The following is a 14623-nucleotide window of genomic DNA, read 5'->3' as shown; positions in this document are numbered from 1 at the left end:
ACAGATCCTAGGCCCCCCAGTAAAGAGCCTCAGAGGGCTTGCTTTCTGTGGCCTAGAGGGGCAGCTATGTCAGTAACACTGTTTGTCGACACAAATGAGACAAGACCCCTAGGAGCCCCTTGCCCAGATCTGCAGGCCTGCAAGGTCACCCTCATGCATGTGAAGACACTCAGCAACTTGGAGAAATATGGGGGAGGTGGTGTCTTCTCTGGCTGGCGGAAGGTGGCTGTGGCTGGTGGCTGGGGCTGGGTCATTGCACACGGCGGCAGTAGTAGCCCAGGACTTTGCACTTCTCGCAGAGGTGCTGGGGGTGCTCCTTGCTCTGGTCGGACACATCCAGGCCATCGGGCTTCTCCAGGGGTCTCTGCAGAGGGAACAGAAGGTGAGGGTCCAAAGGATATGGGAAGGAGGCACAGGAAGAAAAGAAACAGAAGCAGGGAGAGTGAAAGGGAGAGTTAGAAAAGACCAGAGAGAGAGAGAGAGAGATACAGAGATAGAGACCCACAGGGAAACAGAGTTAGACAGAAAAGAGAGAAAGAGGTGAGGTAGGTGTGGAAAGAGGGTGGGGAGATGGAGAAAGAGAGAAAGATGTTGGAGGAGGGAAAGAGGTGTGGAGAGGAGGTAGAAAGACAGAGAGAGATACACAGAGAAAAAGGGAGACAGACAGGAGGAAAGACAGACACACAGGGTAGGGTCAGGCAGTCACCAAGATAACCAAACCCCTGCCCAGACCCTCTTGCCTCCTGCCTATGTGCTTGTGTGTACCCTGGAGGCACAGGCTGAAGGGCCCAGGCTGGAGCCAGCACTGTGGGGAGAGGCCTGTCTTATACTGCTCTGGCTGGCTAGAAGCCCCGGGTATAGACACCACTTCACCCTCCCCCAGTGCCCAGAGCCACCACCTGAAGCTCACACAAGCCCAGGATAGAGACAGTACCAAAGACAAGGAAACCAGAATCTGAAAGCGAGGCCCAGAGCAAAGATGTACATTCAGGGAGTCATAAACCCAAACCCACGTCCAGCTCTTAGGGCCCAAGGCTCTTCCCTGGCCACTTGTAACCCCCGTGCTCTGCTCGAGCAGCCTCGGGATTTAAGGAAAGAAGTTTGCCCTGGATAGTGACAGAGCGTGGGGCAAGCTAGCAGAGGCTCAAAGTCAGCAACCAGCATTTTGAGCCCCACCCCTCCATGTCCTGAGGCCTGGCATAGGGCCTTCATGCTTGTTGAATGGAACTTCACTGGGAAATTAAGGCACAGAGCAGGGGGGCAACTTGCAAAGCTCATCATGCCACTTCCTCACCACGTGACCCCAAGGAGCTTTCATTTCCATATCTAAAGTGGGGGCTATTTGCAGCACCTCATTTGCAGGGTATTGGGAGGATTCAGGACAGGGTGCTGATGTTTTGCAAACTGGGCAGCGTTAGGCACACAGGAACACACTTCTGTTAGATACTGATCTTCCCTGCTCCCCTTTTCCTCCCCTCTTGGCCCCCAAAAGCCAGCAAAGAGTTGTTTCCCTGGAAAATTTATGGAGGCTATTAGGCACCCCTCCCAAGCAGCAGTTCCTTGGCTCACAGAGATGCTGCTTCCTTCCAGCCACAGCCGCAGCCCTGGCCCAGACCCCCTGCCTGTAGAAGGGTCCCCTGTGGGGGCTGGGGGAACCCATAGGAAGCTGGTCAGGGCCAGCTGGGAGCCACATGTTGAGGAGAGAGGGCGGGAGCTGCAGGCTGGTATGGAACGTGGGAGATTCAGATGCCAGAGACTATGACCCAAAGACAGCCAGGGAAGGCAGCTGAGGGCCAGTGCCGGCCCCCTGACCCGACTGAACTATTCAAAAGTAACACATTGGCCTTTCTGCCCAAATACACAGCCTGGCCCCAAGTGGACACTCAAGAGCAGTTTGGAGAGTGGGAAAGTCAGAAGGCTCTAGAAGGCGAGGGTGGGGACCAAGGGTGGACAGGGTTTTGATCCAGGGTTCCCATCACAGGTCAAAGAGCCCATCCCTGTGGTTCCAGGCCTACAGCCACACAGGGAAGACCTGTGGAAAAAGGACAGGAGCCTCGGCCTCATCTCAAAGGGTTTTCAGATGACCGGCATCTCTGTCTGACTAAATCGGGAAAAATCCCTGGACTCTATTCCAGCTGAGGAAGAGCAGAGTTTGGCTTTATGTCAGAGCTGGGCTCGAATGTAGGCTCTGCTAACCTCTAAGCTGTGTGACCTTGGCAAGCTCCTTAACCTCCCTGACCCTCCATTTCTATAGCATATCCAGTTGCCATCAAGTTTATTCCAACTCGCAGTGACCCTATGTGTGTCCATAGGACTTTTCTGTGGCTGATTTTTCAGAAGTAGATCACCAGGCTTTTCTTCCAAGGTGACCTAGGGTAGACTTGAAGCACCAACATTTTCAGTTAGTAGCTGAGCATATTAGCTGTTTGCACCACCCAGGGACTCCTCTATGGCATTTAGAGGCTACTGATGTTGTTTATTATTATTAATGGGAAGGGGACACTAGATGTTGGAGGGTCACTAAAATTGAAGCCAGAATCCCAAGCTTAAAGGGCCTAGAAAAATCACCTCACCACGCTCCCAGACTCCCCATGGGGACTGACACCAGCACCCCCAGCTTGGGCTCCAATGCCCCCAGGGCTGTGACCTTCATGCCATTGAGCTAACTGGCTCAGTTTATTGCTTGAATGGTAAGAAAGGCTTCCTGATCTTCAGCTGAAACTTGGGTCCCTGCATTCTCATCCTATGATCCCAGCCATGCAGGGGTCACACAGACCTTCTACTCTGCTCCCGTAGGACCTGGCCTGAAGTTTCCACTGTTGTTGTTGTTGTTGTTATGTGCCGTCGAGTCGGACCCGACTCATACTGCAGACCAAACACAGCCTGGTTTCTGCCTCCGCACCAGCAGACCCTCCCTAGTCCTGTGCTCTAGGTAGAGCCAGAGAGCAAGGCCTGTGGCTACCCTTGCTCCCCAAGGATGGAACTGCCCTCCATGGTTTACACTTTGCCAGCATTCCATCATCTGCCCAACTTCATAATCTCCCTGTGAGGGGTGTAGTACAATCCAAGGCTTGGATGACGAGCTCCAAGTCATTAACAGCCTTGCCTAGGGGCCTGGAGGGGTGGGTGGGATCTGCCTTCCAATTCTCACCCTCACTCTGCACTGCCATCAGCTGGGTCACTGGTGGCCCAGTCCTGGGCCTCAGCCACCTTACAACCAGCGCCCATCCCAGATCTCAGGTTGTCTCTCCCAGCCTGGCCCAGGGTCACTGGCTTTCTGTCCCAAGGGCAGCATCCCCTTTCAATGCTGCTCCCATCCACTGTGTTGGGGGGGTGGGGTGGGCTGCCTCCCTTCACAATCATAGCTCTTCCCCTGGGTATTTGCTAGCCCCTGGTCAGCTCCTCCTCCAGTCTGACGGGGCATCTCCCTTCTGGGCCTTCAGCCCAGGGGCTAGCAGAGAGGCTTGGCAGACCAGGACTGAGGGAGCCTTAGGGACCACCTTTGGCTTGTCCCAAAGGCTACTAAGGACACTCCTCTGCTAGGTGTCCTCTGCAATGTTTCCATATGACACGGTGCCGCTGGAGTCACACAGAGCTTTGCAGGCCAGCTCTGCCATTTGCTGGCTGAGGCTGACTGTTGGGCTAGAACTTTCTCCTCTAGAACCTCAACTTACTCATCTCTCACCTGGGAGGGAGTTCAACACCTCCTCTGTCTTTTTCATAGGTCTTTTTGGTGTGTTTGTGTGTATGTATGTAGTAGAGAGAGAACCAAAGGAGATGACTGCCACACAGAACTATATAACCATAAAGAGCTCTACAAGATGTAGTGACTGCTGTGTGACCTTGGGCAAGTCACTTAAGCTCTCTGTGCTTCAATCTTCTCCTCTGTAAAATGGGGATAGTTAATACAGGCCAAGTGATTATAGCAGTGCCTGGCACATACACACTCAAGGCACTGGCCACTAATTAATATCATTATTATGACGATGATGTACGGATGGAGGGTAGGCCAGGAGCAGGGAACAGCCGAGTCTCTGAGGAAACCCTCCTGCAGCATCCTTGTCATCCCCCCTCCTTGGCTCATCTGAGCTTTCTTCTTCAGGCTGTGCCTCTCCTTGGCCTTGACTCAGTCAGTACCCTTCTCCTCTGTGACTCCAGGCCTAGCTGGCTGGGCCCTGCCACCGGGTGGGTGGGGAGCCAAGGGAAGCTGTTGAGACGATTTCCCTCTGTGGAGAGAAAACACTGAGCAGCTGGGATTGATCATTGAGGGCCCCCCACCCGAGAGAGGCAGAGAAGCCCATTAGTGTTTTCTTCTCGTGGGGGGTAGGGCTGGCAGGGGAGCCACAGCTGGAGCCTGACAGGAAACAGATGTGGTGGGGGAGGGGAGGAGGGAAGGGCTCTTGGGAGATAGATGTGAGCAGGTCAGAGCTCAGGGGGTCAGGGAAAATAAGTTCCCCCTCTCCACCATGGGGACCAGTAGGAGGGGCTCCAAGCACCTCCTCTCAGCTCTTCAAAGTCTCCTGACTGGGGAGTACCCATGTGCTGAGGAGACGGCAGGGACTGAGCTGTGTGTGTGAAGGAAGTGCCTGAGCCCATGAGAAGAGACTGTGGACCTGGGTGGTGGGGGCCCAACGCTGAGCCACTGGCTGTTGCACGACCTGTTTAAGGGCCATCCCTCCCTGGGACTGTCTTTTTGCTGCATATAGTAAGTACTAAACAAACACCAGTGGGCTGAGTGGGAGAGGGTACAGCAGACCCATATGACCTAAAAAGATCCTTCCAGACTGTCTTCTGGGGACTCTGATCCTGAGGGTGGAGACAAGGAAGGGTGGTCAGGTGGGATTCCTGGAGGAGGCTGCACTTGGGCAGAGCACTGCAGGATGGAGGTGGTGAGGCCATTTCCTGCCTGGGGGTGGTGGCCCAAGCCAGGACTGTTTCTGGCATCAATACTCAACCCTCAGAGAGACATGGCTGTGTCTCAGGGTTGGAGGCAGTGGAATTAAGGCTCAGAGTCCTGTCCAAGGAGAGACTGGAATCCTCACTTCCTGGACCTGGGCCTGGAAGCCCAGCACCAGCCTAAAGCATCAGGCTCTTCCTGGAACCACTGACAGCGCCCATGGCACCTAGAGAATCATCCACAATCCTGACTCTGGCCTGAGAGGTCCTGAATGACCTGGCTCCTGCTACCCTCCTGGACCCCTTTCTGCCCCTGCTTCCCTCATTCCCCATACCTGGGCCACACCAGCCTCCTCACTGTTCCTCTGGCCAGTTAAGCTCCCTAGACCTCAGGGCTGCCCTGCTACTACCCCTGTCCTGAACAGCACAGTTCATCCATACTCAAAATGTCACCTTCTCAGAGAGGACATCCTTGCTGGACCTCTCTACCACACTACCCTGTTTTACTGTCTTCACCACACTTATCACTACCAGTAATTACTTTGTTCACATTTGCTCACTTGATTTTCTCTGTCTTCTCCATGGGAACCTGGGCTCCAGGAGGGCACCCAGCCCATGGTGCCCGACACAGAGCAGGCACTCGAAGGTTTGCTAAAAGTCTCAGCTTCTTGTTTTATAGATGAGAGGCAGGGAGGCAAAGCCAGGATGAGAGCCCTGATCTCCACCCTCTGCTACCATGTGTCCTTCATGCTTGTGGGCAGCCACTGGCCACTCAGAGAGCAGGAAGCATGTCTGATATAGGGCCACTTTCATCCCATAGCCTCTGGACTGCTTCTCTGACTGATATGCCCCATTCTGGATGACTTGGGGACATACAGACCTAAGTCGCCAAATGTGTTTTGATTGGCTAACATGCCATTTTTAAAACAAACTGGCTCAATTGCTAACATTTCAGAATCAGAGCATTTCCCACAAAAACTGGGTTTTCCCATTATGCTAAGTGAAAGAAGCCAGTCACAAAAGTCCAGTTATGATATGATTCCATTCATTTGAAAGTCCAGAATGGATTAGTGGGTGCTTAGGGATGGGATGATGGTAGGGTGGGGAGACAGGGATGATAGCTAAAAGGTACAGGGTTTCCTTCTGAAGTGATGAAAATATTCTAAAATTGTGGTGATGACCGTACATATCTGTGGATACATGAAAAAACACTGAATTATATACTTTAAACGAGTGACTTAATAGTATGTGAATATCTCAATAAAGTGGCTTTAAAAAATTGGATTTTCTGGTGTTTCATAAAATCAGAAGAAATGACAACATTGGGCCTGTGTTCTGAAAGGCACATGTTATGTTTTTCCACAGCCCCCAGCACTCTCTATTGCCTCTGTTCTCTTTAATCTAGCTCACATCATAAATTTACTTTACTTGGCCCCAAGACGTATTTGGCTTCGTGATCGCTGTCATCCCATGCAAAACACATTGCCACACTGTCAATTCTGACTCACAGCAACCCCAGATGACAGAGTAGAGCTGCCCTATCGGGTTTCCAGGCTGTATTCTACACAGAAGTAGATTGCCACATCTTTCTCCCACAGCAGCTTGTGGGAACCGCCGACTTTTTGGTCAGCAGCTAAGGCTGCCACCAAGGCTCCTTTTACCCCATGCAGGGACCCTTTAAATTCTGTGGAGTGCTACCAGGTTCAACTTGCACACTGTAAGGCTAGGACCCTCACTCACCACCTCCTGAGGCAGCTTCCTTGTCCCCGGTCAGCACTGTTTGTTACAAAGCTCTCCCTTCAACGGAATGAAATCTGTCTCCCTTTCTCTAAACTCACCCAGCACTACTGACCTGCTCCATGAAAGTTGCTTTAAATTGGATCTACCTTTAGCATTTTATTTTCACACAGCATTAACATCTGTTCCCTGCTTTGACATAAAAATGGCTAATACTGATACAGAGCTTTATTCTCATAGACATGAGACTTCAGAGTCCTCAGGTGATGCAAACGTTTAATGCTCTCAGTCGTTAACCAAAAGTTTCCAGTCCATCTTTAGGCACCTGGGAGGAAAGTCCTGGCAATCCTGCTGTTGTGTTGTGTGCTGCTGCCGAGTACGACGACTTCAGGTGTACAGAGTAGAATGTCCCCACAGGATTTTCAAAGCTGTGACCTTCCGGAAGCAGATCCCCAGGCCTGACTTCCGAGGAGTCTCTGGGTGAGTTCAAACCACCATTTTAGCTAGTAATTGAGCACTTAACCGTGTGTACCACCCAGGGACTCCTGGCAATCTACTTCCAAAAATTCAGCCACTGAAAACCTTGGAGACCACAGTTCTACTCAGACACACATGGGGCCACCATGCATCAGAATCGATTCAGTGGTGACCGATTTTGGACTACAAATCATCCTCACAACACTACAAGTTAGGAAGGGAAGACACTACCATCCCTGCATGTCAGAAAGAAAGAAGCTGGGATTCAGAGAGGTGAAGGGGCCAGGTCAAGACCACATAGTTGGCTTGAATGCAAGCCTCCCACAGTGCACTGTCACTCTCCAATCTACCATAAGATGGGGGTGAGTAGGGCAGGCACCTTCCTTTCATCCCCTCTCTACTCTCAGCTATGGCTTTGCCTCCCTCTGGCTAAGACCCTATTACTTGAGGCTCCTGCTGTCCACCTCACCCACCCTTCCTCCCTTTCCCTCCTGCCTCTCTGCATCCTCTGCCATCATTCTTGGTGAAAGTGACTCAATCTACACCCATCTCACTCTTGGCTCCTCAGTTCCCTGACTACCTCACCAGCAGTGACCTTTTCTCTTCCACCACCACCACCCCCTTTAATACTCCCAACGGCCCCATCTTGGACTTGGTCTCAGAAAACCACCCACCTCTGAAACCTCCCTCACAAACACTCATCTGCCTCCATCTCCTCTCCTTCCAACTCACTGCTCTCACCCAATCCACTGGCCCCACCTCCTCTTCATTCCCATCAGGCCCTTCTAGCTTCCCTTCCTTGCCATCTGAGACTCCAGGATTATATATCATCATCACACTTCTACAAATATTCTTAACTCCTTGACCTTCTTTCCCTCAGAAATGCTCGACTGGCAGAGCTCCGCCCCTGGGTGGACCTGCCTGTTCGGCATCCCCTGGCTGCACCTGCGCAGTGAACACTGCTGGAGAAAACTGTAGTACCCGGCTGACTTTGCTGGTGTTTACGGTCTCAAACCTCGCCTTGGCCTGAAGTGCTACTTGGAAGCCCCCTAGTAGGCCTGCTTCCTTGTTTGTCCCTCCTCGAGCCCATCGCACCCCTCCTCACCCTCACTTTTGGTTTGAGAGTCTTGTCTCCCATTTCACTATGAAAACAGAAGTTTTGGATGGAAGTTCCTCTTCTTTGCACCATCAAGTCCAGGAACCTCCCTACTTACCCCTTCCTTTTCCTTCCCTCTTATGCTGATGGATAAGACATCCTTCCTCTTCTACCATCAGCCTTTTTTTTTGAGTATTTAATATTTATTGAGTATATAAAACATGCCAGGTACTGTTGCTACAGCCTGATACATGAGTTAAGACGTCATCTTAGAAGCAGATCCTTCAACCCCAACTGTCTCAGCTGATGCCAAAGGAGTGAGAGACAAACCCCCAGACTAGCGGTTCCCAAGTTCTTCACCCCTGATTTTGTTCCATGTCCAAATAGGAGCTCTGGTGGAGCAGTGGTTAAGTGCTCAGCTGCTAGCCGAAACACTGGCAGGTCAAACCCACTAGCTGCTCTGCTCCTGCACAAGTGGCAGTCTGCTTCCATAAAGATTACAGACTTGGAAACCCTACTGGGAAGTTCTACTCTGTCCTATAGGGTTGCTGTGAATTGGAATCAACTCAATGGCAATGAGTTTGTCTTGATTTGGCAGAATCTTGTCCATATAAATTTATGCCAGATAGCAGAGATTTCCAAATGGTGCATGAACCATGAATGGGTTCTGGATGTGCAGACATACTCGTCTTCTCAGCTCTCAGGGAAATCAGGTAGCCCTTTCAAGCCTGGGCTGTCTTACCTCTGGACACAGCAACCTCCTCCATCCTTCTCAGTGGTATGATGATTACAGTTTTGTTATTGGAAAAAGGACACAAATAAAGAGACACATAGGAACAGCCCTGGGAGGGTTCCCAATGCACAGCTTCTATGTCCCAAAAGATGTGTTCCCTCCCAAATACACTCATCCTCTCACCAACCAGGAAGCCCCTATCATCAGCCTTTTGCTTTCTTCTGGATCATTCTTATCAGCATGCAATATATTCTAGGCTCTCCCACCTCTAACATCCCATAAGACCCTCCCTAGTTGTCCTACTCCAACTACTGTCACATTTTTCTGCTTCTATCCGCAGACCTGCTTGAGTGAATGGACAATAAAGATATTCCCTCTGCAGCCCAATCCAAAGAAGTGCTTCTGCTCTTTGCTCCATGGAAGCTGCCCCAGCCAACAGGGCAGCTGAAAATTGGCAGCACTTTACACCCATCCTATCTGGCTTCAGCTTTTCTGGGTCTCAAATGTTACTGTATTTCAGCGAGTTCTCCGGGTAAAAAAAAAGTTGCTCCACAAAGTTTGAGGACCATCTCCCAGCTGCCAAAGTTCAACTTCAACAAAATCAGGAACAAAATCAGGACTTCTCCATGGTCATTATCCTGACATCTTAGCACCACTGCACACTATCACTCACCCACTCCTAGAACCTCACTCCTCCCTGACTCCACACTCCACACTTCTCCTCGCTGGGGCCTTTTCCTCTACCTAATCATCAAATGCTTGGTCTCAGGAATCTCTTCCCTGCTTTTGACATTCTTTCTCTGGGAAACCTTGTCCATTCGCTTGGCTTTAAATACCTTTAGGCTGATAATACCCAGTTATGTAGGAGCCACCTGACTTCTCATTTGAAACTTAGAACAACAAATCCCACCACTGTTTTGACATCTCTACTTGGATTTTCAGGATCACCTCAAACATAACTTGTATAACTGAGAACTCTTGCTTTCACCTTGCACACTCATGCCCCACCTTCTCCTCAGCCCAGGCTGCCCACCTAAGTAACTACCACCTCTATCCACTCAGATGCTTAAGCCTGATTGCTCTCCTGGGTTTCTGCCCTTCCCTCACTTCTGCATCCAATCTGATGACACCCTGTATAGATTCCAGCTACACAGCTGCCTCCTTAGTTCAGGCCCCTCCCAGTTCTCATGGAATTAGGACAATGGCTTACCCAGTTTTCAGTCTCTACCCTCCCTCCAATCCCTACACACAACCAGAGTAATCTGATTAAAATGAAGCAGAAAGCTCATCGCACACAGTCTCCAAAGCTTGGGTAATTGCCCATTCAGCTTGCCCCTCCCTCCTTTCACCCCCTTCTCCTGCTCCTTCGTTTAGTTTTGGTCCTTAAGCATCCCAAATCAGATGACCTCAGGGCATTTGCACCTTTTACGCCCTCTTTTTAGGGTGGTCATCCTCTCACCTGTCACATGGCTGGTCTCCTGTCCTCCTCCAGACCCCAGGTCATGCCACCTTCTCTGAGTAGCCTTCTCTTCTGAGCCTGTCTTAAGTAAGTAGATCCTCCCTAGTGTGACCTGCCTTGACCCCTGACCATCAGAGCCTACATCTGCCCTGGCCACCACTTGGGGCACACTGTGTGGCATGAAGCAGCTGCAGACACATGTGTTGTCTGGATAAATAAATGAATGACATGCAGAATGAATTGGCACGTTTCCTGAAGCACCCTGCATCCCACTCTATCTCACATGGCACTACCACTTTAAATTCAGGCAGGGGCTTTCATCTCAGGATCTAGGTACAGTTGCCCCTTTACCCTCCTCTCTTTCCTAGAGGGATGGGCTCCTTCTCCCCTACTTCAGATGAGACAAGTGAAGAAAGGGAAAACTCTAGAGATGTGGTCTCCCTCTCCTCTTATTAAGAAGCAAACTGAGAAGAAAAGAAGAAGCAGCAAACTGAGGCCCAGAGAGGGGAAAAATCACCTCAGAGAATAGCTATAGACTATCCACACAGCTTTCCCACCCTTGCCTTTCCTCAGCCAAACCCTAGTCAGGCCCCACCCCCATCCAGGCCCCCTGTCTAGGCCTTGCCCATGTCTGGGTCCAGGCCTCACCCCAGCTCACCTGCTTGTGTGGGTACACGTTGATGTGGCACTTGATGCACTCCTGCCCCATGTTGGCCCACGAGTTCCCGCTCATCCATTTTCTCTTGCACTTGGGACACTTGTATTCTCCGAAGCAGCGCTTTTTGCCCTGGTACGGGGTTAGACCCTCGCCTTTGGGGCGTGCCTAAAGGACAGGAAGTAAACACAGGGGATTGGGGCCCACAAGGCCAAGATGATGTCCCCACAGGGTTCCCTAGGCCTCCCCCCGTCAGCCTTCAGAGCCCTGTGCTCCTGTGGGCAAGTATCTTTCATCCCCAATGCAGAGAATGCCAGGGTCACTCCCAGAATACACACAGGAATGCCAAGGCTGGGGAGACCTTCATGGTGGACAAAAAAGAGGAGAGAGGTGGTGGTGCTGCATCTTTGTTAGATTTAAGGAGTCAGGCACTAAATGGTGGAGTTATTTTGTTAACTTAGATGTCATGGTCTTTTGGCCCCCACAGTGGTGTGGTTTAAATGTCATCAAAGAGGTGATACAGGCACAGAATATAGTATACTAGCATATAATGAGGGAGCTCAGGTAGCATAGTGCCTATGGCACTTAACTGCTAACCAGAAGGTTGGCGGTTCAAACCCACCAGCCACTCCTCGGAAAGAAGATGGGGCAATCTACATCCGTAGTGATACTGTCTTGGAAACCCAAGGAGGGGTCGCTATGAGTCAGGTCCGACTCGAGGGCACATAACAACAACAGTATATAGTGAGAGTGAGTCTCCTTACCCTTGCTCCCAGTCACCCCTTCCCCTACCTGGAGGCAACCTCCATGTCCTGTGCACCACTTCAAATAGGGATTCTGCATTTACAGACACATGCCTATGTGCATACTCTTTCCTTCCCCTCTGGCAAATGGCAACAGATTATACTTTTGGTTCTGTATCTTTTTTTGCTGCATACTGTATCTGGGGGAAGTAACCCTTGGATGGCACAAACAGTTAGATGCTTGGCTGATAACTGAAAGATGGGCAGTTTGAATCCAACTAGAGTGGGAGCTCTGGTAGCATAGTGGCTAAGACACTTGTCTGCTAACCAGACGGCTGGCGGTTCAAACCCACCAGCCACTCCTCGGAAGGAAGGTTGGGCAATCCTACTTCCGTAGTGATACTGCCTCGGAAACCCAAGGAGGGGTCGCTATGAGTCGGGGCCGACTTGACGGCACATAACAACAACAACAACAACAAGAGTTACTTCAGAAGAAAGGCCTGGCAATCTGCTTCTGAAGGTCACAACCATGAAGAGCCTACGGAGCACAGTTCTACTCCGAGGCACATGGGGTCGCTGTGAGCTGGAATTGCCCTGATGGCAACTAGTTTCATATCTTGGAGATCTTCTCACATCAGTACAGTAGAGCTATTGTGTTCTGTGCAAGGATCACACAGTATTCAGTCTGTGTGCAGTTGGTCCATAGTGTGCTTGCCAGTCACTATTAGGGAACATTAGGTTGTTTCCACTCTTCCATTATTACAAACTATGCCACAATGAAAACCTTTGTACATACAGGAACCCCTCCCTATCCACATGTTCCACATCCATGGATTCAACCAACAGTGGGTCAAAAATATTTGAGGGGGAAAAAAACCAATTACTTGGTCAAAATAATCCCTCAAAGGCTAAGAGGGTGTGTAAAATGTTATTTACATAGACAGCATTTACATTCTATTGTTGTTGTTGCTGTTGTTATGTGCCATCGAGTCAGACCCGACTCATAGCGACCCCTCCTTGGGTTTCCCAGGCAGTATCACTATGGAAGTAGATTGCCCCATCTTCCTTCCGAGGAGTGGCTGGTGGGTTTGAACCGCCAGCCTTCTGGTTAGCAGTCAAGTGCCTTAGGCACTATGCCACCAGAGCTCCCGAGGATGTGTGTAGGTTATTTCAAATTCTACATCATTTTATGGGAGCTCTGGTGGCGTAGTGCCTAAGGCATTTGACTGCTAACCAGAAGGCTGGTGGTTCAAATCCACTAGCCACTCCTTAGAAGGAAGGTTGGGCAATCTACTTCCATAGTGATACCCCCTCAGAAACTCAAGGAGGGGTCACTATGAGTTGGATCCGACTCGATGGCAGTGAGGTTTTTTTTTTTTTTCTGGTACACCATTTTATATACTCTGGATTTGGGTGTCTGCAGAAGTCCTGTAACCAACCCCCATGGATACCAAAGGATGACTGTATATCATTTTGCACTTGTTCAAGTACACTTACAGGATAAATGACTAGAAGTGAAATTCTGGGGTCATGGGGGTGTGCACATTTAATCTTTAAAGATAATGCCGTGTTATTATCACCCCCCACCATCACTACAGGTGTACCAACTTTTTTTTTTTAGTAACTGTGTATTCCTTCCATTTTTTAAAAAATGCATTTTATTGAAATGTAATTTATTTACAGTGAAATACACAAAACTAAAGTGACATGGGTCAATGCATTTTTGGGGGGGGGGCAGTGTTCTCTCTCCTCCCTTCTCACCCCTGGCGACCAACAAAGAAAGTTTCCCTCCATATATAAACCTTGCCTTGACCCTCCACAACAATGAACTAATACTATATTTGTCCTTCTGTGACAGACAAATGTCACTCAGCATAATGTCCTCCAAGTTCATCCATATTATGCAGTGTTTTGCAGACTCTACATTATTCTTCAGTGCTACGTAGCATTCCATCATGTGTAGGTACCAAACTTTAGTCATCCACTCTTCTGCTATAAATCTTAGAGATAAGTCCCTTGCCAGATATGTAATTATTGGCAAATACAAATTTGTAGCTATCATTTTTATTATGTGCTTTTTCGTGGTGTTGAATTCTTTGTTCCATATGATTTTCTATGCTGAGCTCGTTTTGTGTATGAGTCATGTTATCACTTCTTTCATTGCTATTGTTTAGTATTTGCTGAATATTTATGCTGGTCTTCTTTTTTGATGTGAAGGTTTATCATTTTTCTTTGAGATTACCCTGTGATTTATAGTTTTCTTCCCAAGTTTAGAACAGTCTGTTCTATCTTGTAGTTGTCTTGACTTCCCTACCATCTAGAAGTTCTGTAATGACATAGTTTTTTCCCTCTTTTTGGCTTGTGATTGTCCTCATTTGTCAATTGATGTCTCTGGTTCCCTCTTTACAATCTTGTAGGCTTTTTTACTTTGGGTACTTCTATAGCTGGGTTGGTTTCTAGGTTATATCATCATGTGTGTTAATGGTCAGTTGTTGGCTGTTGTTACTTCTCTGTGCAAAGGGCTCCCTTGTAAGGTTGGTCTGGTTTTAACAAATCCCCTTAATTTCTGCTTGTCTGGAAATGTCCTAATTTCACCATCATATTTGAGGGACAATTTTGCTGGGTACATAATTCTTGATTGGAAATTTTTTTCTTTCAGGGTTTTATGTATACCATCCCATTGTCTTCTCGCCTGAATGGTTTCTGTCAAGAAATCCAAGCTTAGTCTTATTGGTTGCCCCTTGTAGGTAACTTTTTGTTTTTCCCGTGCTGCTCTCATGATTCTTTCTTTGTCTTTGGTTTTGGTAAGTTTGATGATGATATGTCT

At 49.3% G+C, this 14623-nt stretch overlaps 1 protein-coding gene across 1 annotated transcript in view; it reads right to left on the bottom strand.

The window, feature by feature from the left end:
- Positions 1–250: 250 nt before the first annotated feature.
- The window catches only part of ZCCHC24 (zinc finger CCHC-type containing 24), a 78262-nt gene continuing 63889 nt past the window's right edge, over positions 251–14623 (bottom strand). The window contains exons 3-4 of the mRNA XM_007938643.2: positions 11057–11221; positions 251–364 (exon numbers count right to left, since the gene is read on the bottom strand). Of these exons, the coding sequence (XP_007936834.1) occupies positions 251–364; positions 11057–11221 (279 nt within the window). The remainder of the gene's footprint in view (positions 365–11056; positions 11222–14623) is intronic.

This window comes from Orycteropus afer, unplaced genomic scaffold, assembly GCF_000298275.1.
Source record: "Orycteropus afer afer isolate SDZICR_OR568_19922 unplaced genomic scaffold, OryAfe1.0 scaffold00052, whole genome shotgun sequence".
NCBI lineage: Eukaryota > Metazoa > Chordata > Mammalia > Tubulidentata > Orycteropodidae > Orycteropus > Orycteropus afer.
Note: the sequence above shows the minus strand (reverse complement) of the source record. Positions and strands in the feature narration are given on the sequence as shown.